Genomic DNA, 26,740 nt, shown 5'->3' on the forward strand with positions numbered 1-26,740 from the left:
TTCCTTGTTTACTGGGACATGGCAGGATAATTAAAAAAACAAAACAACCTAGCCTAGCTTTAACCATTGCTCATTTTGACTGCCGGTGTACATGTACTGACTGTGACACGGTGCTAAAATCACCTAATCTGTAATCAGTGTCACAGTCTCATCCACGCGTCTTGTCTCACAGAGCCTGAGTGAGTCTGACTAGAGACGCCCCTGTTTACAGCCGTAAATTACAGCAGGAGCAGAAACTAATCCTGTCGTATGAGGATGCTTCCGTTCTCTCCGCTGAAACGAGCCGATACGGAGGTGAGCCTCGGATTCTTCTGCGGAATGACAAGCAGGGAGGGGAGGAGGGTGAGGGGTAAGATGATGACGACACCTGGTTGTTTTCATCACTGTGTTCATCAATGTCACGACTAGTAATAAAAGCCCGGGACTGCAGTGTTAATTGTTTTGTTTTTCTCAGCTGGTCGTTACCTTCACTAACAAATTAAACAACAAAGTTTGAACTCTGAACTTTTTTATTTTAATTCCAGATTTCTTCTTGTTGATTGCCTGCTGCAGTATTCAGCCCTGAAGTCGAGTTCACAGTCAGAGGCCCCGAAAGTTCACACCTTCAGCTGCAGCAAACACACCATATGAAACATAACGACTTGTACTTCGAATGTTACAAAAAAAATCACAGCAGCCTGAAGAAGCTAACGTAAATACAACGGTACATGAAGCAGCCGTCAAAATAAAATGGTTCAAAACTAAACAGGACTCACGGAAAGGAAAACAGAGTCTAATTAGATCTGTGCCTCATTCAGTCTGGCCATCCCGTGCAAAAGAGCTTTTGGCAAACTGTGCTTTAATAACCTGTCCTTGCTCATGCTAAATGGATAATTAAAATGGGACTGATCATTTGATTTCAGCAAACACTGGAGAACACCTGCTATACAATTTGAATAACAATGAGTTTACTCGCTGTGTAGACTCAGTTCACCTTGTCAACTTGTCATTGGCACTTATCAGGGGAAAACTGTGTGTGACAGAGGCAGAGACGTCCCCGTCCTGACCTCACTTAGCACATGCACCCAAATTAAACAGAAAGTGTCCGTTTTTCTTTTGGTGAATAACAGTGTGGGTTTATTTACAGTGTACAAACAAATGACTGAAGACAAAAAGGAAAAAAAAAAACAGCCATCACAGGCATTAATACATTTACAAATATACCGACAGCCTCACTTCAAGCTGCCTCAACGTGCTACTACTGCCCCAGTGATTGGATAAACAGTTGAGGTCGTTATGACTAGGGCTGACAATGGAGTACTGTAAAATATAATGTGATTATTAAAATATAAACATGATTTCCCTTAACAAAAACACCTAACCAATAACTGCACGTATTTTTACACATCCATACGTTTTTCCTGTCCCGAGATGGAACACTTTGGCAGAACTCTCCTGTTGTTCGTGTTCCCACTGGGACACTTCATGCTGCCGGATCAGGAAAAGCACCGCTAAGATGGTGAGTAGGTTAGTGTGTGCTGAGATTTTGTTAGGGGTTGAACGGTGGACTTGCAACAGTGTCCGCTACGATGTTGACATGAATACATTTTGTTGGTAAATATGCTGTGTTGTGCTTGTTGGTGTACGCTGGTTTAAATTTAAGCGGTTTAGCGTTTAGCTTGTCGGTGTGTTTTTCCGCTGTGTATTATGGGTGGTGTAGTCTGTGTATAATTGCATTGATTTACGCTCTCCTCTCCTCTGTTCACATGGTCACTTCTCCAGCAGCTCTGGTCAATAACACAATGACTACCTTCAAACACCTGGAAGATGACACACATGCACTGACACGTGACCTTAAGCTTACCTCACAGACACATTCCATCTTGTTGAAACACCACACTCACCAGATCTCCCGACTCTTACTGTCATACTCTCTTTACTGCATACGTTTGTGGGGTTGTACTATCAGGCATAGTGAAATGTCCAACAGTGGAATGACTATTTAGAAATTGAAATATTGACTTATTCAGTGATTTATCTTCAGACGTAACATCGCACTCTCCTGTTTTTCCTCGTTGTTTTCAGGGGCCATAATCTGGTGACTTGAACTCTATTTCACTATTTCATTTTCACCTCCTACTTCCTCTATGCTTTTGTTTTCAATTTCACTTTTAGCCACTGTGTTGTTTTTCAACAACTAAAAGGAAAATCTTCTTCACACCAACATGTACAGTACGAGCCCAGGCCAAAAACCAATCCATTACTTTCTCACCAGCTATATCCGGATGTCACTCCAAGTCAAATAACACTGGCAGCTGTGGATGAATGTGTCAGTGTCTAAAAAAAAATTGAAGCCAGAACAGAGGATGGCCTTAGCCGTCTACCTGAGGAGTTAGATCTCAATAATTCATTATTCTTTATTAATTTTTAAAGCTTAAACGCCCCTAGTGGTTGACACAGCTGAAAGACGACATTTGACGAAAAAGGTTATTTTTTTTCCATCATATTTTCACAAAAGTTTAATTCAAAGTGCATTTAAGTTGAGGACAAACATGAAACTGAAATTTAAAACTAAAATTATAGGCTGTAAGCTGCAGTACAGCCGCAAAGTTGAATTTAAGACATGTTAGTGGCTACTCATCTTAGATTTATGGCTTTAGTGATCATGTGACTGTTCTGTAGAATCTGCGAAGAGTTTGGAAGATTTAGCAGTATAAAATTCCTTCTGGCATTTTTTTCCCCAGTATAAATCTTAGCTTTGGCAAAATTCCATCGCACTAGGAGTTACTGCTCCCTGAAATCCAATAAGGATTATCAACCTTAACTGAAATCTCTCTTGGCCATTTTTTACTTAGTGTTTTTTAGAATTTCATTGCATCGTGATAAGTGCTGACTATGATTTTCTGGAATATAAGTTGCACTTTTTTCATTCTTTGGCTGGGTTTCCTGAGTATAAACTCAGGTGTGTTTAATATATTAAAATAAATATTTTCATGTTAGTTTTTTATACACTGACAGCCGCTAGAGGGCACTCTAGGCTTGTGTACCAGTATCTGCTACTCTTGTACCACTGAAAATGTACATGTTTGTTATTTTCACACTGGCAGCTGCTAGAGGGCACTGGTGCAACTTATATATGTTTTTTTTCATCTTCATTATGCTTTCTTTGGCTGGTGCGCCTTATACTCCGGAGCGATTCATAGTCTGAAAATTACGGTATATCAGTTTTGTAAATGCTGCAAAAAAGATGAAATCCACTACAACCTTACCGATCTGGTTGTAACAGTTAATGGAGGCGGCATCATCTCCAGTGTGTGTCGTGTGATCTGTCTGTAGCTCTGGTCGTGATATCACGTTCCGACACGAGACAACACCGATGAGGTTTGAGGACCTGCTCCGACATTGTTTCCTAAGTGCTGGATTTGCTGTAGATGGGCCCAGGCTCTAGCATGTCTCTCGATCTCATCCAATGATGTCTCTATCTGTCTCCCTATCCATTTTTTCACCTTCTCCTGAGGCTTGTCTCAACCCTCCTGAGGCTGCGGGCCCAGGCATGTGGCCAGCTGGTGGCGTCTCCCTGGGAGGCCAACAGACACACAGAATGCACAGTTGCATGTTGTATGAAAGACATTTGGTGCTCTGTGGGGACACCTCCCCCCGGGATCGGTGCAACATACCCTTCCTTCCACTGCACTTACAGTAATCCCTGTTTAGGTTTAGTTACATGCTCCGAGCATGATCATGTATGTTTGGAAGTCTGCAGGGGCCTCAGCTTTGTGAATGGTTACATAAATCCCTGTGCGCAAGTGTGTGCGTGCGTGCGTGGGTGATAATGATGTGCAAGCATATGTCTGGGTATACCCAAGATATCTCACTCTTCATTATGTGTGTGTGTGCGCGCGCACGTTTGCATTACAGGAAAGCAGTGACTAATGTCTGCCCTCTTCTCTTCCGTAAGATGATCTGTCCCTGAGGCAAACAAGAGGGCACCGGCTTTTTCTCTGCCCGGAGATGCTTTAAAAACCCGCAGCAGGAGCACACGGGCTCTTTATGGCTGCGCAACCAGACTCAGCAATAATAAACTAAGTGACGCCCATGAAAGGCCACTCTTGTGTAGCAGTGAGAGCATCTATTGTTGGGCGCTGCAGGGTTAACTTGGCACAAAGGACCTGACCCTGCTCATCCAAAGGAGATGACCCGTGTAGCGCTCAGAGAACGCAGGCACAAACTGGTAGGGCAGCATAACTCCCTGTCTGTAAACATGAACACAGCCTGGAGTGGTAGCAGCCTGTGTACATGTTTGAGCCAGTGATGCTAAAGTAGTCTGGGTGAAAATGTAATCAGCGTGTACGCTGACAGCCGGTATTGATTTGTGTTTTTCCATCAGATCAAAGACACCGGAGGAGTTCACCTCTTTTTGTCCCGATGTATGAATGTCCCTTTTCCACATCAAGATATCTGTTGTGCTTTTCAAGTGCTGCCATATTTTCAGTGGTCGTGTACAGGGGGTCACGGAGGGTGACACTTAATTTACTGCTGTCGTTAATGGGCACAGTGTCTGCTGCATACATAATTAATCCGTCAGTATTTTCCACAATGATAACAACACAACCCAGGTCCTCACCTTGTCTTTGAATGCAGGCTGAATTCATACTGATGATCACTAAAGGACACGTAACACACTCAGAGAGGAGGGCTTCAGTATGGAAGCTTAGGTTTCCTTATATTTAACTCCAAGCTGCAAAAAAAAAAGAACAACTAACCATAACTCCAAGCTGCAAAAAAAAAAAAAAGAACAACTAACCGAACAATATGTGATAAAAAAAAACTGCAAGCATGTTAACACTTTTCAGTATTCAGTATCTCTGGGGCAATGACAGATGGTGGGAATATTAAAGACGAAGGCAAACAGCAGACATAGTTGAATTATGTTGAAGCATAGCAGCGGAGAGAAGAATCGCTTCTTCTATTTTTACTCCAGAATCTAAATCAAACATCCTCCAAAGCTTCTATTTTTCTCAATGAATTCACTGACCTGAAGCGGATTTAAGCAGTCGAATGAACAATGGTTCACAGACTGACTGGTTTCTGGAAATTAACTGTAGCAGGAAAAAAAAATGTCCGCGACTGAGCCCTCTTTAATTCATGCATTCAGTTCGCCGACGACAAATGGTGAGAACTGCAGCTACTGATTAGGCTAATCTGTAAAATGACACTGTGTAATTATTACAAATTTTTGAAGTGTAGCTATAAGTAGTGGGCAAACCCTCGTGCGGTAATGGAGGTCGGCCTGATAAATATATCCTTAAAAAATTGATTTGCAGTTGGGAAACGAAAAAAAGACGACTGTCAGAATCTTAACGTTTTTCTGGTTTACTAACGACTGACGAAGACTGAGACGTGCTGGTGTTTACTGTTCGTTTATTCTCTATGTTTTCATAATTTTTTGTGACAGATGAAATGAATTTGAGCTGTAATAGACAATAGAGCAGTATTGTACTGTATCCTATTGTAGTGGGTACAGTCATTATCTCACCACAAGGCGGAATATGATATAACTTTAAGTAGTTGCAGTGTTTATCTACGTGTATTGGCTCTAGGGTGTGTTTTTTTTTTTTACTTTTTACTTATTTTGATTTTGATGGTTTGCACTGCTTCCCATTGAGTGGATACCCCAATAGTACACGTTTTCTTTGTGTACTTTGGTCAGGATTGAGGTACTTGAGGTACACTAGCTTTACCACAGGTTTAAGTGTGGATTGTTGTGTGTTTGTTAGGAAATCCCAGGGGCAAGAAACACAGGTGGGGAGGAAGTGAGGGACCTAGAAAAAACAAAACAAAAACTGACCCGCTAAATAAAAGTAGAACATTGAAAGATAGTCAGAAAGAAATCGTAATATACAGTAGCTAACTAACTAATACTGACTAATACTGCTGATGTTCTTCGTCTTTGGACTGTAACTGTTGGTTAGTTGCACAACTGACCCCTTGTGGATGTATGCCCAATGCTTGGCATGCACTATTATTTGCAGACATATAGCATCATGTGGTCGTTTTGAGTGTCCAGTTGACCTCAACCACTGATCTCCACGGATCAGACTGTAACTTAGCACCAGAACTGAACCTGAACTTTGTGAAGCAAGGACACTACGCACTAAAGCACTGTCAGGCCCCACCCAACATCAATGTTGACTATCCACAGCAGAAATGAGAGAAAAAGAGAAAATACAGAATTCTGTATGATTTAATAGTTTGGTTTTTAAAGGGATTTTTTTAATGATATCTACTTTTAGCAAATACCATTTTTCTTTTTGTTTTCAATTGTTGTTTAATAGTTTTTAAAAAACTCTATATACATACTATCTTCTTGGAAATGAAAATAAACATATAGTGTGTATATATCTCCACTATAGTGACCATATAAGGTTAATTGGCCTTATGGGGTTTAACTTTCATTTGCCTGATTTGTGTTTACACCATATATACGGTACAACGTGACCTTTAGTGAACGGTTTCTGAAGGTTAAGTGAGCGCAGGTGAAATTGATTGTCAAACAAAGTGTGGAAGTCCAGGAGCTGCTGCGTGGGTTTAACATGCGCCTTCGTCGCTCCAGGAGGGAATGGGCTGGTGCAGATAGAGGGTAAACCAATATCTGACAGCAGCAGCAGCAGCAGCTGAAGAACCGGGCTTCCTCACTGTGAATGTGTGGGAAGTGCAGGAGTTGTCTCGGTTCTCTGGTGCCCACTTTGACGGCTGCCCTGCCCGCGGTGCTCCGGAGAGGAAGGGCTGCTGTAATTGGTTTCTCAATGAAGGATCATCAGCAGCTCCCAGGAGGCTCCGTGCTGGACTGTAGCGTGGCGCTGCTCCATCAACCGTCCGCCCCCCGTCTCTAAACAGAAAACAGCTTTGCTCTTTTCTTCTGAAATAAACAAGTGGACAGTGAAGAGGGACAGCATCATTATTCTGCGCGCAAACCGCGGGGTGGATTCGTCGCGTGCTTTTTTCCCCCCCTCTCTCCCTCCAACACAACCTGTGCGAGTGCCACGGGTGGACTTGATTGTGTTTGTTCGGATCAGGATTGCAAAGTTTAAGGGCAGATACCGACATGAGTGACCTGGAGGACGACTTTGCCAAGATCCTGCTGCTAAAGGAGGAGCGGATACGGGACTTAGAGAGGCGGCTGGCGGACAGGGAGGACGAGATTCAAGAACTGAAGAGGAAACTGCACAAATGTCAGTCTGTGCTGCCCAGCGCCCAACTTATTGGGCCGAGGACCCGCAGGGCGCAGGGTATTTCCGCGGAGCCGCAGACGCACCAGGACCTGAGTCGACAGTCCTTCAGGAAATATGCCAAGTCCGACTGGTAAGAACCGTACGCCGTCACCGCCACGCGCCGGTGCTCCTCCATCACCGCGGTGGAAGCTTTATATCCGGTTTTAAACAGTAAAGCTACTTCTATTAGAGGCTGAATGTTAAACGGAGAGAAACGTGGCCAAACATCAAGCCCTAAAGTCACCTTCACTGGAGTTAATAACCCACTGTCTCACACACCCTGATGCTAAAGTCACTTCACATAAGTCTGTTGTGGTGAGTTTTCATATTTCCTTTTATCACCAGGTAGTAGGTAACATTTGGACTCGCCATGATACAGTTCTAGTGATTTATTTTGATGTGCCACAAGGGGGAGCATGACCTTCTGTTTGTGCCAGGTCATGATTTGATATTTATGAAGCATACCGGATTGTTGCCTAAAAAATATGTTAGTAAAGGTTGCAACATAAACGATAGATTTTATATAATTACAATTCATGATACTGTATGTGATAACTGTCTCTATGAGTAAAAACACGTGGGTTATTTGAACAGGTTGTCAACATGGGATTTAAAAAAAATTAAATTATGATCTGTAATCAATAAAAAAAACCCCAAGTGGCCATGTTTTACAACATTAACGTTACTAAAACATTTCCTGATAGATGTACTATTTAAGGAATTGTACCGTGTTTTTCTAACTTACTAAATATTTACTTGCAGCAATCACAATTAACATGAAGTGAATTTGTCCCATTCTGTGTCTTCAACTTGTTCCACTGTCAGTGATTGTGTTTCTCCTTGTTTTTTGACCTTATTGTCTTACTTCTTTGGCGTCTCAGGTGATGACACTTCATAATTCTGAGTCAATATTTAAAGACAGGACCAGATAGACAGATAAGACAGACTAAAGATTTGAAATTACTTATCACGGGGGCCCATGATATATATAGAAACGGCCTTTGAAACGCGCAGTTCCTGGTACTTGCGTGTCCTGTATTTACTTTCCCTTTCCTCCCTCTTTCGAAATGAAAGATGGAGATGTTTGGCATGAATGAACGAGCACTCTCATTCTTTGGGGCCGATGACGCAGCTCAAAGACGACCTACAGAGAGAGCTCCTAATTGATCAGATCCATCATGGCAGTCCCTGAGGACACAGACAAGAGGAAGTGCGATGCATTATTGGCTTTTAGTAGCTGGGCGCTCAGGACCCGAAGTGCATGTCTGAGGATATTTAATACTCCATTAGAAAACGCTTTGTTTGACCATATGCTTTCTTCATCACCTTTAGGTGCTGGGTTTAGTTTGAGCTGCAGTTGACTTTTTTTTAATTTTTTTTTTTTTGTTTTTTTGAAGGGCTTTTGTCTGAGCCTCGAACTCCAGTGACTACTGTAAAAATCTCACTTTGTTTGTTGCGGTGTGCTCCGTGTGATGGTTATTGATCATCGATCATGAATCTTCTTTTCATTTATTCTCATGTCAAACGGGTTCTCACTTCCCGTCAGGCCAACATTCTGTGGACTCCATTAATGCACCAGACGACAACTTGGTTAATTTTATCAAGATGTCTGTGCTATTTCCAGTGTTTATTCCTAGGAAGAAATGAGAGAGTGGGTAGACTCCGGAGGGCAGCAACAAATTAATATGTTGACAATGACAGTTTGACATGGACAGTGAATTAGACTGACAGTTTCCACACGTTTATTATAATTCTGTTTTTTTTTTCAGTGTGATTTCTCTTAATTCTAATCAATTAAATGCGATATATATATATATATATATGTACCACTTATAACTTTGTAAAATTGATTCCCAGACGAAGAAAACGTACTCAAATATCTGTAAAGCTCTATAACCCCTCAGGAGTAATAAAAAAAAGAGACTAAAACTCTGGTTTTATTGATTTGCAAATAATAAAACCAGAGAGTTAAAATCATTTCGGGGAATTAATTCCAATAATGATTTGTCAGAGGAAGTGAGAGGTGATGCAACAGGGAACCAAAGCGTAACATTGCATGGGCTTGGAGCCCAAAGAACAGCTGATAACTTTATGAGAACCCCATTACATTTATGATACTGATATGCACTGGAGACTTCAATGACATCATCGCCATCTGAGACCAAACTATGGCTCCAGTCCATGAACTTGCTACGGTTTGGTTTAGTGGAGCCTCTGTGTGTCCCATGTGCCGTGGCAAAACCAGATTCCCATTGAAAGCCCCAGAGAACATAGAGAGGAAACAAAAATATTTAAGGATGAAGTGTAGCGCTGTAAAGTGACCCCGGTTCAATGGAATCGATCGGAAGGCCAGTACATTGGTGACAGTAATACTTGGGACAGTACAGCTCAGAGGTAGTCTGCGTGTGACCAGATACTATTAACGGTTTAGTTTGGTGAAGGAAATCGTAACATCCCTGTGTAACCGGTTTCTGAAGGAGGGCGTCCACCTGCGCCGCCTCGCCCGCTGAGCCGCCACGGGGTCGCAGACGCTCTGACCCCCATTAGAGTCAGGATGTGGCACCAGCCGGCGGCCCGCCCCGCTGCTCGGATTACAGCAGCATGAAGCATCGGATCCTGTTTCTATTGATCTGCATAGGAAAAGGGCTGAGCTGGATGGTTAGAGAGGTGAAATTTAAAGCACAGAGGTTCTCTGAAGGACAATGGGAGGGGCATGTTGGCCTCATAAGAGCTTGTCATCACAAGATGCACTTGACAGGAAGAATACCTTGCTGGTTTTTTTTTTAAGCTGTAAGGCCTTCCGTGGTAGAGATGAAACAAAATAACGATGCTCCGTCTCAGTCCCGGCTCACAGGAGAAATATTTCTGTCGCTCAAATCGATACAGCGGCAGAACGAAAACAAACGCCTGCAAAACCAAGGACAAAACGCCGCTCGTTAGACTGGTGTTCAACAATGCTTTATCTCACGTCACGTCTCGCAGTCTTGCTGAAAATAGTCCCGGCACCGCTAAGCTGCTGATGTGCAATTATAGCTTGTTCAACTCTAGGTAGTCGCATTAGGAGCACTCACCTCCTCATGTAAAAAGAACTACTGTACAGGCGAGGCCTGAGGAAAAGTACAGGCAGCGGGGGCATACCTGTGGTCGAGCTGGAGGCCTACAGTAGGTACTATACAGTAGGGGCCTCAGTAGAACTCGGATGAAAACGTGACACCGATATATATATTTATATATATAAAACCATATCCAAACAGTCGGTGATTTCTGCTTATTTAGCCGCAGACTTTATTTATTCTGATATATTTACAAGAATAAATATTTGAAAATATTTTAAATCAGTGCCAGACATGTGCTTTATTTTAGGGACGGCTGAACCACACAAAGGCACGGACATTGCATAAAAGAGGTAAAGTAGAGCGCGTAGGCAAGGAAGAAGTGGGTGGAGACGAGTGTCAGTGTTGATGTGTGACGAAAGACTAGCAGCTGGAGGGGAAGTGGACGTTAGCTAGGCTTCGGTGAGATCTGTTACGATGTATTGTAATGATTTATGGACAGCTGTTCTGACAGTGGCTGTGCTGAAGATGCTGAGATGTTCGCCTGGACAAAACAGAGATGAGAAATGTCAAAGGGTCATTTAACAATTCGTTTTTTACTTTGGTTTAAAGAACTTTTATTTCTCGTCGCTACATTTGTCTTTGCTCGTATTATGACACATCTACCGAAGTATCACAAGAGCCCAGTACTACTCAGCCCTTCCAGTCATAGGATTTGAACCGGCGTCTTTCCAATCACTAGGCCAATAACCACCAAGTCAAAGGCTTGCACATTTGTGTTGTATGAGAAACGGCCTAGGGTGATCCAAGATGGTGGCAGATGACTAACTGAGATATATCCTGATGACACAGCATGTAGTAGTATACCATAGTAGTATTATCAAGTACTAATAAGGATTTTGTACTGAGTTTCTTCTGCAAACGTTTTCCTTGGATTTGAACTACGCATGATTGAAACAACTACTTTAAAACATAACATGTTCAAACACTTAGACAGTTAGATGAAAGAAAAATGCGAAGCCTTTTTTGGCCGCATTTTATTCATTCTAATAATGTTTAATCGTACAAAGAGATTCAAGGTACTCAGGGCCACGGTACTGCGTTGAAAAAAAAAGTTGACTAAGGACATTGGAAAATGAGAACAAAACATGAACCTGGGAGTGTAGTGATCAAAGGACTTGTAAACATAAATCTCAGGAGACACTTTTGCAAAAGAAATAAGAGCGAGGCGGGCATTAGGGTCATCTGTCAATTAAGAGTTTTTGAAGATGGACGTTTTGAAGCTAACAGTAAGGGGAGTCAGACAAATAGCAGCATGCTATGTGTTAGTAACAGTAGGTTGTCTTATTACATCATCTGGTCTGGTGTTCCTTAGGGAGAAAAGATAAATCAAACACAAAGAAAGAAAGTAGGAGGGACCGTCTTCAAACGTCTGTAAATGATGATTTACATGTTTTCATGGGGATAACATTAAAATGTTTAAAATATGTGACATAAACACGTGAATCCATTGACATATAACAAGACTAAATGAAATGATTGGGGGAAATGATTGTGCTTCATGCTGCAGCCCAAGACTAAATGAAATGATTGGGGGAAAATGATTGTGCTTCATGTCTTCTATCTAGTCTACCAAAACAGATGCAGTAAACCACCACCAGAGGGCAGCTGTGATCTGTTACTGAGCCAAGTGTCTGTCAGTTTACTTGCTGCTCGACAGGAACCAAATGTTTCTTCTTTTTTTTTTTTTACAACCACTCCAAAAAAAAAAAAAAAAAAAAAGGACAACTCTTGTAACAGCCAGAGAAACCTCATTCCTGTTGTGCTGCGTTCTCCGTTCTGTCTGCCTGCGTTCCTGCCTCTCAGCACTGTAATTGCAGTTTCGGCCACACAACCGTCTCATCCCATCAGATTGTCCTTGGCAGTTTATCCTCCTCTGAATTTGTCCCTCGCACATGAGGCCAAAAGCTGTTTTCTGAGCTTTAGATGACTCATTGAGATAATGTGGACAGACACCGGTGGTGCTCAGAGTTCACGCAGCCCAAGATTAGATGAGGAATGGGGAGCTGCTGTGCAGATTCGTGACCCTCTCTGCTATTGTGTTTTGTCGGCTGTGGCTCTGTCACCGTGTTGTCAGTGATACATTTAGATACTCATTTTCTGGAACTGTCACTGAATAAAAAAACTGGATGTGACTCCTGGGAATCTTGGTGACCTGCCATTAAGCAGGTGACTTTTTGTATATTGAGTAATTTGTGTTTTTAATTACCGTATATTCTGGACTATAAGTCGAACTAGTCCATAAAAGCATAATGAAGAAGAAAAAAACATATTGGGTAGCACCAGTGCCTTCTAGTGGCTGTTAGTGTGAAAATAACGAACATGCTAATTTTCAGTGGTACAGGAGTAGCAGATACTGGTAAATACTAGAGTGCCCTCTAGCGGCTGGCAGTGTGAAAATAACGAACAGGCTAATTTTCAGTGGTACAGGAGCTGCATATACTGGTACACACGACTAGAGTGCCCCCTAGCGACTGTCAGTGTGAAAATAACAAACGTGAAATTATATATTTTAATATATAAGTCACATCTGAGCATAAGTCGCAAACCCAGCTAAAGGATGGGAAAAAAAGTGCAACTTGTAGTCTGGAAAATACAGTGCTCAATAGTTAGAAAAAAGGTTGGGGTTTTTTTGTCGTATTTTTTACCGCGTATGTTTCCCCTACAAATCAAAAGATATTCAAGTCATTTTTTTTAGATATATCAAACATTCATACTGAGGAAGCTGGAGTCGGATGATGTGTTTTAATAAAAAGCCCCCAAAGCAGCAATTAAATTATCATAAGAGATGGGATGGTGTGCGATCAGATAGTGCTCTTTGGTATCTTGCGTTTCTGCTGTTTCTCTTCCACAATCTCGTTGATGATCGACTTGTTTGCAATAGCCCTCGCTACTCATTTAATCTGTCAGAAATTGAATGTCAGGAGGGAGGTGCACCAGAGTGGATTAAGTCTTTGATTACTTAAGGCTGATTTACGTGACCTTGAAAGGATCACCTTCATTAAGGGAGATATGACATCAAAGAACCTCGCGCTAAACACCTCTGAGGTCCCTATGCATTTAACTGTATTTCTTCACTCCCTGAAGAGTAACTGCTTTTCAACGCAGGTCAGACGAGTCAAGGAAATAGCAATGAAGTAAAAATAGGGAGTCGTAATGACACTCAGTCATAATAGTTTAAGATTCAATATTCCAATTTAAGTAGATTATTAACGTATTTCCTGACTAAAGTGTAATCCTTTTATATACTCTATGGTTGGGGTTAGAGGACATATTCCAGCACCATTTTTGAATCAGGTTTTTCAATGAGAAGGCAGTGAGGAGAACAGGAAGAAAACCTTCACATTCTTGACTCTTTTTAAAAAATGTGATGTTTTTGGCCCTGGTTGTCTTTCTGTCGGAAGTGAGATGAAATCAGATTCGGGAATTTTTCTTCCCTTAAGTCTTTTAAATTGTCCGCTCTTCACTCCTTTTCAGGGTCACGCGGGGAGAGTGGGCGAGGTATACCTTATACCATGAACAATTATCCAAATACTGCTTGATTTTGGACTGTGTGAGGAAACTGTAGTACCTGGAGAAAAACCGACTGCACGTGGGTAGAACATGCAAATTCCATCAAACCGACCATCATGACTGATGGTCGGTTTGATGGAATTTAACCAGGGTTAATGTACTCACTTTAAGGCAAGGGCAATACCGACTCGTCCACCATGTGACGTCAGGTGTGACATTTCTGCAGGGAATTAAAGATGTTTCTTTTTCTTTTCTTTCTCAAGAATACGGTCTCAAACATTTCCTTGTAGAGAAATTGGCTCTCTGGGCTCAGACAGTGACCCCCAGGGGTCACGTAACCGTCTGCCGCATGGCTTCAACCGTACCCGCGTAGTTATTTGAACACCTTGCTTATTTAACGTCCGTCTGCCTTTCGAGAGTCGCAACTTATAAAATAAAGAGAGGAACTGAACGAAATCGTTGGGAATTTAAGTCGTCGTTCTTCGGCGATTGTCTTGACAAGAATTGAAGATTCGGTTTCAAACCTGGTTTTTAACCTTGGAAGGAGGAGGGCTGTTTTGACAGTCTTTGAAGAGAGAGTGATTGTGGGAGATCTCTGTGATGTCTCAGCATCACCGCCTTCCCACAGCACACAGTTGTGACGTTAGCGACTGCAAATGCAACGACGTTGCTTTTTTTTTTTTTTTTTTTTTTTTTTTTGCATAACCAAAGTCGAGTTCCCGTCATCTCCCACCTCCACCAGTGCTCATCTATCTGAAGGTGAGCAGCCCGGGGGCGAGTTTCACACTGAGGAGGGCATGATTGTCAGAGCAGTGGCGTTCTTCATCAGTCAATTATTCATGTGGAGAATAGGGGACGGAGGAGGGGGGGCAGCTCCTCCTGGAGGGGCACAGATTGCACTGTGCTACAGATTCCTGTAGGCGCCCTTCTCGCCATGCGCTTTCTTAGGGTCGCAGCCTGACGCACTCGGAGGAGAGGACGCTCCATTACTGTTCCCTCGCCGAGACAGAGGGAGAGGGGGTGAGTGAGTGAGAGAGAGAGAGAGAGAGAGAGAGCTAGGGAGGGCGGGAGGGAGAGTGAGAGAGCAAACTTTAAGAGCCCACCTTTGCAATCGAGACAAACAGCGAAAATACCTCCTCGTAAAACCCCCACGGTGGACGGGAGTGTGGAATCCCCCTCCAGAACACCGAGGCTGCGTCCTCTCCAGCGGTTCATGCCGGATAAAGTTTACACGCAGCGCAGCAGAGACCAAAAGGATTACGACTCGACTGCAGACATCTCGATAAACTTGTTGGGAAGTCGCTGCTCGGCTCCGCGGGCTGAGATGGGCACCTTGCGCGACCTCCAGTACGCGCTCCAGGAGAAGATCGAGGAGCTGCGCCAGAGAGACGCGCTCATCGACGAGCTGGAGCTGGAGCTCGACCAGAAGGACGAGCTGATACAGAGACTCCAGAACGAGCTGGACAAGTACCGCTCCGTCATCAAGCCCGCCACACAGCAGGTCCACAAGCAGAACGACCTGAACGAGCAGCAGCGGACGAAGAGGCAGGCGATTTCTGCCGAGCCGACCGCCTTCGACATCCAGGATCTCAGCCATGTCACTCTGCCTTTCTACCCCAAAAGCCCACAGTAGGTGGCCGCACTGTTGTGCACATTTTCACCAACATCGTGTTTGCAGCTGCTGGCTCCATTCACCGTTTGTCACCTTTGTTTCCTGCGCGTAATGATGGAGTGGTGCAGCAGGTGCAGCACCTGTAGCACACGGAGGCGCGCGCACACGCACGGAGTCGGACAGAGAGATTAAGATAGACAGATTGCGTGTAAGGGGAGGGGGGTGTGTGGTAGGTAGAGGAAGAGAGAGAGAGAGAGAGGGAGGGAAGGGGGGGTGGAGGGTTGGGGTGACAGCTGATCATCACATTATCCACAGCTGGTACTTACTAAAACCATCAACCAGTGTTTAGGTGACAAGGCTGCAGCTGAGGACAGTGTTTTTAATTGTAAAATGTCAGTGTTTCATACCAGTGATCATCTTAAGAAGGTAACTCTAATTAGTACACACACTCAGGGTTGTTTAAGGACAGTGTTTTGACTTGCATTCGTTTCTGCCTCAACCAGCTCCCTTCAACCAGAACCAGGTGAGGCCCAGTTGTTAGATAACCTAATCCTGACTTAAGGTGAAGCCTTAGAATCAACGTTCCACCTCAGAACCAGCGTAACCGTCTGCATCATTTCTTCTCACGGTGATGAAGAGGAAACAGGAACAAGTAAACACAGACACGGCAGCAGCCAACGGTGTCAGCGATGACACTTATCACCACAACAATCAGCCGCCCGGTGATTAAAAAGGCTGACGATCGATACGCCTGACTGTCACTCCGAGAGGAAGAGTTATCCTTTGAAACAGATTAACAAGGCTGAGGCTCTGTGTAACGTTCCACTTCCCCTTTTATACAAGTTGTAATTGTGCGACAGACACTCCGAGGTGGGATCTATGTCCTCCCTCCTCCTTCCTTCCTTCCTCCACACACATGCTGCGTCTTTCTCTTTCTCCATCACGCACTCACTCAAATCTGTCTTATCTCCACAAACCTTGCTCCTCGAGATAAAGCTGTCACTAACACTCTCCTGCTCCTGCTTTTCTTCCCCCCTCCCTACGCTCTCCAGGCTGTCTGTTGGGCATGAACTTTGAGGTTGCGTCGTTATGAGTCAGTACACTTGTCTCCCAGGTGGACCAGCAGAATGTACAGGACATGAAAGGCAGCAGGGATAAAAAATAAATAACAAAAGCGAGTGACAAAAAGACACAACTTTGAAGTGCAAAGTGGGTCCATTAGTTGACTTGACCTCATCGTGTGAGCTTTCAAATTTAAATTTCACTTCACAGCTGTTTAAATCTACACCGAATCCTCTTACGTTGCTAGGATCAACATTTGTTCGGTTGCCAGTATTTTACCCACCCTCGTAGGACTTTACACACGGGAGGGATGTGTCATATCTGACTGTCATTACGCACAAACAAACAAAGCGCCAAAGATTTCATCTGAAAACAAAGCAGGTTATTCATCTGGGCAGGGACTGCCATTAGTCTTTGTTTTACCTGTCAGCTGGCTGCGTGCTGAGAAGAACAGGAAGCAGACTTCTGTGCCTTGTTTTTCTCTCCACTGACAGAAAAACACCAGTTTGAAATGGAAGACGAGGACGACGTCTCACCATAACGATTGTTCTCAATTCGAGCACTTTACAGCTGATGTTTAATCTAAGAACGGTTTCATTAGTGATTCTTTGCCTGAAGTGTATTTGAACCATATGTTAGAATCTCATTTACCTTCTGAAACATGAGGTTTCACACGTCTACGTACCTTTACTGCATTCTCTGAAATACACCTACAGTAGACTACCCTGCAAATGAGTCAGGCTGGCTTTACATTTACTTTATTATCCCTATTTAGTTTTTTTTTTTATATTTAGTTTTTTTTAAAAATTGTACAGTGCATATTCGTAGAGATAATATTGATAGCAAAGTTTAAACAGTGCAGTATGTTATGCTTCTGTACAATACATCTGGTATTTACTTATGTTAACCATGCAGTGTATACTTTGGGTATATATATGTACCTTTGATTTTTTTTTAAAATATTTCAAATGCTAATTTAGTTTATTTTACTTTGACACTGAAAACTTTATTCTTGTCATATTTGTTTCTATGTGATGTCAATTTTTCCAATGGGTTAAATCTAATCCAATCTGATCTAATCTAAACTACTCTAATTCAATCCAATCTAATTTTAATCTAATCTAACCTAACCCAATCTAATCTAATCTGATCTAACCTAAACTACTCTAATCCAGTCTATCCAATCTGATCTAATCCAATCCAGTCTAATGCAATGTAATGTAATCTAATCTCATTTTATTTTATCTAATCTAATCCAATCTAATCTAATCCAAACTAATTTAATCGTATCTAATATAAACTGATCTAATCCAATCCAATACAATCTAATCTAATCTGAACTAATCCAATCCAGTCTAATCTGAACATACCAGAATAAGCCATAAATCGACTTTACATCTGTGGTCAGTTCATAACACAAAGATAAAACACGTGAAAACAACAGCACTAAAACAGCACACATTGGCAACAGAAATCATCTTCCCAGAACTCGATTCTCTTTCAGCCTTTGTTTGAGATGGGATTTAATTGTATTGAATTTGGTAGATTATCTTACTGTGCAGCCTTTTTCTTTTTCAAATATTTTTTCAGAAATGCTTAGAATCACACGCTCCTGCACAAAAAGGCACGGCTGTGTTTTTGTAAAGAAAACATCCAGGTCGTGGACCGCTGCCGGTGCCACAGCAGTCTGGCTGCTGGATGTGTTCTCCCAGGGCAGAGGGCTTATGTCATTTTCTCACCACGGGGCGAGGGCCTCACCGGTGACAGCTTCCAGAGTTGATCATGCTGAAAATAAGATGGTTCCCATCACTGACCGGTCGACCGGTGCATCTCTGCTATTCGTATATAAACTGTATTTATTTAACTTATTTGATCCTGCTGTAGTTTTATATAATTATTGTTTATGCTCGTCACTGTGCATTTTAATTATAGAAAAGCTCATTTAAATTCACTGTCCCTATAATCAGCTCGATTGATTTTCAAAATCACGCAAGGATTTGATACCTCATCAATGTTATCTTATAGGATTTTTATAGAGTCTGGAATTGAATTATAGTACAAATTGGTTCGTTAGCATTAACTCTGTGATGTAAGGTTTGAATTATTTCTGCCATTTGAATATGACAACATTTTTAACTGCATGAAAACAGCGTTTCCTCTGCAGGAAACAGAGTTAAGTTAACGTTGAGAACACCTGCTCTTATCAACCCCTGGTAACCGAACATTTTCTTATAATAACAAAGTTGAAAGCAACCTGAGGCTGCCTCTGAGTAACGCTGGATAAATTAGACTGTGTCTGTGTCTGAAAGCTATGAAAGCTCAAACAGCTGTTGAACTTGGCTGATAGTGGGAGTAAAGGAACCAGCAATGCTTTAAATGTTTTTTTTTTTGTTGTTGTTGTTGTTTATAAAGATCTTGCAGTAGTTATATGAAAAAGTCTGATGGTGAAGCCGCCTTAGTTATTTAGTACATTATAGTGAAAGTAGGTTGTCGAAGGTTGCTAGCATTAACCCAGGACAGGAACTGAATGAGTGTAATGGTACGTGACCACTGACCAGAAGAGAGTAGTGACTTCATGTGATCAATGGGTGTGGTCTGGAATCACCAAGCAAATGTCTTGGGAATCGGTGAGCAGAACCATTGAGCCAGAACAAAGCCGCTTTGTGACCAAATATGACAGTATTATTGTATTCTTGGATGTGGCCTGCTTTTGTTTGCTTTGTCAAACGACCACATTTGAGCGTTTAGTGATTTGGCCGGAAGAATCTTTCAGTGATACCTTGACAGGAAAATAAACCCTTCACGAAGTGATGGATGGCATTTTCTACTTTACATTTCACATTCGCCCGATGTATGAGCTGCTGCGGAGTTTCAGTGAAGTCATTTGTCACTTATGACGGGAATAAGGTCAAGCTTAGACCGTACCTGGTGTCCGATTATAAACATTTTGTTGTGAAACCCCCAGAGGTGGTTTGAGGTTCTGTTTGAAATTCGGCTCCATTGCGTCTCTTTTCTGCTCATTCTACCCTGTATTAAGACAGACTTGACTGGACATGTTCCAGCGTGGCTCTCACAATATTTTTCAGCATAATTATCTTTGTAGCTCTTCACATTTGTTTTATTTTTGTCCTTAGGAAGTGAAATTCTTTCAGTTTCCACGGCGCAATTACCTTTAATCAGAGTTATTGTTTTTTTTCCCCGTGACTCCCTGGTGCAGATTTTCTTATTGCTCAGCTGGGAGTAAACATTTTGTAATTTGAAGGTTTTTCAGTGCAACGCTGTGCTATGAAAACAGACTCTTTGCTTTTTCATTCCTACTGGTTACTGAAGTGCAGCGATAATGTGTGCTGGATTCAGCTCAGTCTTTTCTCTCTCTCTCTCTTATTCTCAGTCACTTTACAAGAATTCCTAATTCACTCTTTGTTTCGCCTTTCCCCTCCTGCTTCTTTTTTTCCTGTTAGTCTCTTCCACTTTTTTTTTTTTACCACCACTTCTCTGTTCTGCTTTAGAGCTAGCATAGTTTCTCCTTATAAGGGAGCCTGAACTTGCACAGACCCAAAATACACCAGTGGATGAAGGCAAATATATCATCCTCACAACGAAGAGGAAGGCAGATGTTTTTATTAGGGTCTGGCTGGAAGACGTATCTAAATGCTTTTTATCAGGGACATTAGTCTGAGTGGGAGAGTCGTACCAGTGAGGGTTTAAAGACCAAAAGTCTCTTGGGGTGTAAATGTAACAGGAAGAGGTCAGCGAGGTTCACTTCCAGAGGACTGGAGTCCGGCCGTGAGAAAGAAAAACGTGGAATCACAGTTAGTTTCTGGTAATTAAATATTTTGTATGTATATTAATGATGATAGAAACAAGTGAACATCGAATTTTGTATGTATATTAATGATGATAGATGAGAAACAAGTGAACATCGGATCAAAACGAACTCTATTAGCATGAAACTAACCTTTAAATCATGAAATGTATATTTATATGAAATTTCACAATAATAATTATACATTAATGGGATGATTTGAATGGAATTGCAGATTTGTAGAAACAGAGAAACAAAGCTGGGGTTTTTTACTTGGTGTGACAAGGAATAAAAATGTTTAGATGAGAGGGACAGTTAAGGTGGAGCAGCTTGGAGATGAAGTTGGAGAGGAGAGGTGGAGATGGTTTGGACGTGAGGTCAGGAGGTCAGGAGAGATAGTGGAAGATGATGGATGCTGGAGTTGGCAGGGAAGAGGAGAGCAAGAAGATTTCAGAGGATTTGTGGGAAGATTTTTGGATGTGGAAGATGACATGGGGATAGTTTGTAGATTAAGGGGGGGGGGTAGTGTAAGATGATCTGTTGACCCCTGAAGAGAACAACCGTTAGCCTGCTACGTTACTAGCACTAGCATACTAGCAAAGTATCTGGCTAATAAATTGTTCCAAAAGTTCTTGCTTATTACAGCCCCCTAGAGCATGGAAGAAAAACTTTTGTTTTCAGACAACAAAAAGTCTTTTGTTGGCTCCTTTTTAAACCACAAAAACTGGCCGTTGTCATACTTTTCATTTCTTTCTGAAGATTAACAGCTTGTCTGTCTTCAGATTGAATCCAAAAGCATTTACTGGACTTAAAAACATCAACAAAGGCCCACAGGCAGAATTATAGTATTTCACACAAATAAAGCCACAGCTTTAATAAGGATTTCACAAATTGAATTGTATTCAATAATCTGCTGAGAAGAAATTCTTATTTGTGGCTAAAATCCTTGTGTGTAAAATAAAATAATAAAATAATTTTGAGATGCAAGTTATCCACGTAGCACAGTAAACAGTGATCTCTCTATCGCTGTAGTTGAGTTCCAAGATCCACCGCGAAATGGGAAAAAAACGCAAAGTAGACACGAGATCGTTATTTTATTTACGTATATATTTACTCTTTACAAACTTCCCCACACAATGATATGCACACTAGAGTTGTATAATGGTGACGCAGATCGAAGTGAACGAGATGGTGGCCAACAGACGGGGGAGATGCTGAGATATGCTATGATGCATTAGCCAATCAGCGTGAGGAACAGAAGAGCCAATAGTACACAGAGTACTAGTTTTTTTAGGAATGGTATAAAAACTTTACTTCTTCATGGGTTTTACCTTTGTGAATGTTACCTGATCCAACCTGCTAACACCCGCGCGCACACACACACACAGCACTCAGCTAAGCAGTCCTGATGTAATGCTTCAAAGAGTAAGCAGTCTTCCCTACTCACAGAGTCTGGTCGACTTCACACTTTTATTGCCTATACCACCGAGGAGCAGAGCTGGAGCTTTCTCTGAGGGTTTGAGACTTTATGACACGTGGCCCCCAGTCATCTGACCTGATATGCTAAGGTGAAAGAAAAAAACTCCATAAAACTACATGGTATCAGGAATAAATTGTTTATTTTGCGTGGGCGTTGTTTTTTTAAAAAAATAAATAAAAATTTGACTGTATTTGCACTTTTCCCTAGTTTTTACAAATACGCTATTTTTTAAAAGCTTGTCATTCAACTTGTACTACTGGTGATGGAGGTAAGGGGCCATCAATGGGGTCTATCAACAAAGACAGGAACTATAGTTATTAATACAATGTTCATTGAACCATTAACCTAATCTACACACAAGTGTTTTCTTACATAACATAAAACGATGATCTTCAGACACCACAAGAAAAACAAGTTCAGTTCTTTAAACCTGACTTAATTTAAATTTTAAGATTAACTTAATCTAGAGTTTCAGTTATGACAGCGTGGATGCCAAATGTTTTTTTTAGGAATAAGAGATTCACATGTCACCACACAAATGAGCAGGCTGACAACATAAGATGTAAAAAGAAAAGAAAAGTGGCATTGTCTGGAAGTGAAGTGTCAAAAATTGACAATCACCGCAGTCTTTCATAAGAGAATGTCTGGGTGCATACGCAGAAATAATAATAATAAAAAAAAATATCCACCTCAGCTGAAGAGACTCTTCCAAGAGAGACTGAAGTCTGATAAAAGTTAAAAAAACAAACAAAAGGAAGCATAGTATTTTAGGTAGTGGAAACAAATGAAAATACCACCCTTGTTGTTGAGTTGTTGTGTGTGTAGACAAGTTGTGTGAAATGTGAGTTATACCAGGGCTAAACTGCATTAGCTTCTGGCCGAGCACTCCTTTTTTTTGAAACGTACAGACAATGCTACAAAATATGTGAAGAAACTTTGAGAAAGTATTTTCTTACTTTTATTCACTATTCAATAATAATTACATTTTTTGTCTTGTATAAAAACCTGTCCATTTTGCGCTAGGTAGCTACATGCTAGCTTAAGGGAGTGTCATAACTAAGTTGCAGCTACCACACGGGGGTTGTTCAGGTACCACCGGAAACTCAAGAATCAGACGACTAAGGCAGTAGTTGTTGTTCAGTTCAGGACAAATCTTTTGTTTTGTTTGTTTTTGGACTCTCAAGTACACAACTTAAGGAACCCAGTCCCCACAGGTAAACATGGTGATAAGAGTTTCCTTTGCAAGGACCTTTCATTGCAGTGCTGCAAACCCTCAAGAATCCTTGAGAAACACTAAATAAAGTAGAATAACAGAAAGACCCAAGCACTCAAATGCAACACTGGCCCCCTGCTGTTGTTTCTTCTTCTATTGTATCGAAAAACCCACAGTAAACTAGTCGATAACGACTCGGCCCTGACCTGAATTTGAAGTAAACAGAAGATCAGCTCTCCAGCCCCTTCGTTAAAGTGTCTTATATATATACTGTATATAAGGTGGGAGAAAAACTTCTTCTGGAACTTTTCAAACTTGCAGTACTCACACAGACCAATCAAACCTTAAACTCCTCTGAGGGCAGACTGACAAAAACACATGAAAACTTTTATAAACCTCTCTGATTCACCGGCTCAGCCTCAGCACAGTCTAATTTGCATGATTGTTTACAAGACCATTTGAGATGGCGTCCGTCTTCACAAACTTGTTCTGTGTAATTTCATTTGATCCGCTGTTGCTTTTAGCCTTTCTGCCAGAGAGAGCTGCACCTTGACCACCCTTGATTAGCTCCGCTGTTAATTACATTGGCTCCCCTGCTTACGGAGTCGTTGCGGTGGATATTTACCTGTGAAATACACTAATGACTGCAGTCTGAAGGCCACTGGCTTTTAGAGGAGCCTCCCTGAGTACAAGCAATCTGGCTCCATTAGCTTAGATGTTAGCGCTCGCTGACTCCCTACCAGCCTTTGGAACAAATACGATGTCTCACCTTGACGTTTTCGAAGCGGATTTATATTTTCGTTGTTTGTTTCATGTTTCATTGAAGCTGTCAGCATACTCAGTAAAAATGTATTATATATATATATATATATTTTTTTTTCTTTTGTACATTAACGGTCTGTTTTTGTCTCATGTCGTCTCCAGGTCCAAGGATCTGATCAAAGAAGCCATCCTGGACAATGACTTCATGAAAAACCTGGAGCTGTCCCAGATCCAGGAGATTGTGGACTGTATGTACCCTGTGGAGTATGGAAAAGACAGCTGCATCATCAAGGAGGGCGACGTGGGCTCGCTCGTCTACGTCATGGAAGGTAAAACACTTTCGTTGGTTTACGTTGAGAACTGCAGGTAGAAATAGAACAGCTGAGTTATGAAATGGTGTGTTTAGAAAAAAAAAAGAAAAAGATAACAGCGGGGTTGTTACGCTGAAACCTTTTCTTCATGTTGATGATTAAAAAACAAAAAAAATGTTAATGGCCTTCTCCGTGCTCATGAGCTCACTGACTGTGTATGTCACATGTAATTAATTTCATTTCTGTACTGTTTTCGGCCTATTGCTCCGTTTATATTGCGTCTTTTTTTAGCAGCAGCAGCATTGTTCTGTCATCTGTTTATTCCTCATGGTTTTTGTGATAGGGAGTATGAGAGCTATGATAACAGTAATAACATCCCAACAGCCACTCTGGCTCTGAGGCCATTTTTGAAAGGGCTTTCACAAGATAATGTGTGACAAATGATACAGAGATAAAAAGGACCATTGCCCCGACAATAGTCTTGACCCCCGTCACTGCCCCATTATGCACTAACAATATAATATACACCCATATATATATATATATATATATATATACACACACAGCATATATATATATACACACATGCATATAGGAGTCATCTTAGTGAAATTTGTTGGTTGGCATTTAAAGGTTAAAAACGTGTTATCCCAATGAACGCTGATATCGATTGTTGCCATTATTTCAGTTTGATCCTCCGCTGTTATTATTGGGACGCTGTGGCATTTCCAGGGCGCTGCCTTCAGCCAAATGTCATTTGGACAGTATATAAAACACACAGCTATTTCACTGAAGCTGAGGAGATAAAGCGATGTCCATAAACAAACTGCACTTGTCCTTCCTCAAGCAGTGGCCAGAAAGAGACTCCGGAGACAGGAGTGTGTCTGTTTGGATGCCAGTAAAAATGTTATGTCTGCTCTCCGTCTTCATCTGTGCTTTAGTGAGTCACTGGGTCTGAATTCGAAAAGCGTTTGTGGTCCGTCTAGAACTTAAAGGTTACTGCATCTGGGAAATGGCTTGGATATATTGATCAGTGCCCCAGCTCAGCTTTGTCAAATATGATTTCTGCAAATAATTTAATCTCAGAAAAGCAGAGAAGTAAAAACAGAATAGATTTTTCTGTTTTTTATTCTTAAGCGGAGACTTGCTTGTATGTGATTTAAAGTTTTCAGTGATCAAAACTTTGGTCGAGGGACTGAAAAGATTACAATACAGGTTGTACCACCATTTCAGGCGAGACTTAAATGACAAAGAGAAATTTGGTATTTCTAACCGTGGCTCTTTATTATTGTCTGCTGGGCTGTCTCCCTTAGAGCTGTCGAGGCTTCCGGCTGACTCTAATGACCTGTCAAAATGTGACCCCACCCGGTTGCGGCCCACAGGCCTAACCTTAGTGTCCTGACTGTATTGACAGCATCTCAGGACCGTCTCCTCGTCCTCTGTCCTGCAAATTCCTCTCTCCTTTTTGGCTTGTTTTCTTCTTTTTATTCCCGTCCAGGACAATTCCTCACACTCTGAGCTTTCTGCTACCATGAGGGTTTTTTTTTTCTTTCTCAAACGCCGGTGGCTCTGTGGGTGAATTTTGCCTAAAACAAGCTCTCTCAAGTGAGACTGTTTTTCAGTCTGAGCCCTGCGGCTCTGCGGAGGTTGCCTCTTTTTCCAAGTCCCACACAGCTGGGAGGGTTTCTCTCACTCTGTGCGCCGCTGGATCTGCGAGAATTCCCATGGTTCTGCTCGGGGCAACCCCACACATGGAGCACATGGAGCTCCAGCTTTCACATGTCAAATACTGGCCTCCCAGTTTTAATTGCTCAAAGGCTGAGACAGAGTACACTCCTCCAGACCTCCGACCATCTACCTTCATCACAACGTCGTCCCATCGACCTTTTTAAAGGTCTTCTTATTGGCCAGTATAATGACTCTGCTTGGTGGGAGCCGCATTCTTAGTTGTGACAGTCTTTATGGTCACTCGATGTTATTAGAGCACACACTTGTGAATGCAAGGGAAAGGTTAAATTTTAAACCAAGTGACGAGAGCCTTAATTTATGGACCTAACTAAATTCAGCAAAACACCTTTAAAATCCTCCACTGAATATGATGCCGATCCCTGTAGTACATATACCAGGCCTGTATGTGGTGCTGTGTCAACCCTGCTAATATGACAAGGCCAAAAAAAAAAAGTTTCTTCAAAACATTTTTTCTAGCGTGCTGTATGTGGTGCTGTGTCAACCCTGCTCTGACATTGTAACATAGGAAGAAGTTCAGAAAACCATGAGAATAATGGCTAACGTTATTCCACCAATGTTGGATAATTAGCTGTATCACACCGAGTTGCCAAATCAGTCTCTCTAACTTTTCTACTCGCATTCGGAGAATACGGATTTCTCTCCAATAATCTGAATGTTTCCAGGCCAAAGGCCGAATCAACGCTATTCCATAGTCTTAATCTGTTCCTTTTACATTCTGTAACTACAGAAAGACAGTGGACCATTTAAAATAGCATTTTAATATGACAAGGCCAAAAAAAAAAGATTCTTCAAAACATTTCTTCTGGCGTTACCTGCAGTGTTCAGGGCTTCACATCTTGATTCTTTGCTTTTATTGTAGTTTTTCATCAG

The 26,740-nt window shown here is 41.8% G+C and overlaps 1 protein-coding gene across 4 annotated transcripts in view; it reads left to right on the plus strand.

Annotated features, from left to right (window-relative positions):
* The first annotated feature begins 1,475 nt into the window (after positions 1–1,475).
* Positions 1,476–26,740, plus strand: part of LOC103387682 (protein kinase cGMP-dependent 1) — a 102,374-nt gene continuing 77,109 nt past the window's right edge. The window contains exons 1-2 of one of the 4 annotated variants that reach the window (XM_017037424.1): positions 1,476–1,498; positions 23,973–24,139. In XM_017037424.1, coding sequence (XP_016892913.1) covers positions 24,016–24,139 — 124 coding nt within the window. In that variant the 5' untranslated portion in view covers positions 1,476–1,498; positions 23,973–24,015. Of the gene's footprint in view, positions 1,499–6,401; positions 7,342–14,594; positions 15,506–18,927; positions 20,374–23,972; positions 24,140–26,740 lie in introns of those variants that run through there. The other 3 variants (XM_008322438.3, XM_008322439.3, XM_025060616.1) reach the window with 3 other exon arrangements.

The sequence above is a fragment of the Cynoglossus semilaevis genome, chromosome 12 (genome assembly GCF_000523025.1).
Source record: "Cynoglossus semilaevis isolate Cse_v1.0 chromosome 12, Cse_v1.0, whole genome shotgun sequence".
NCBI lineage: Eukaryota > Metazoa > Chordata > Actinopteri > Pleuronectiformes > Cynoglossidae > Cynoglossus > Cynoglossus semilaevis.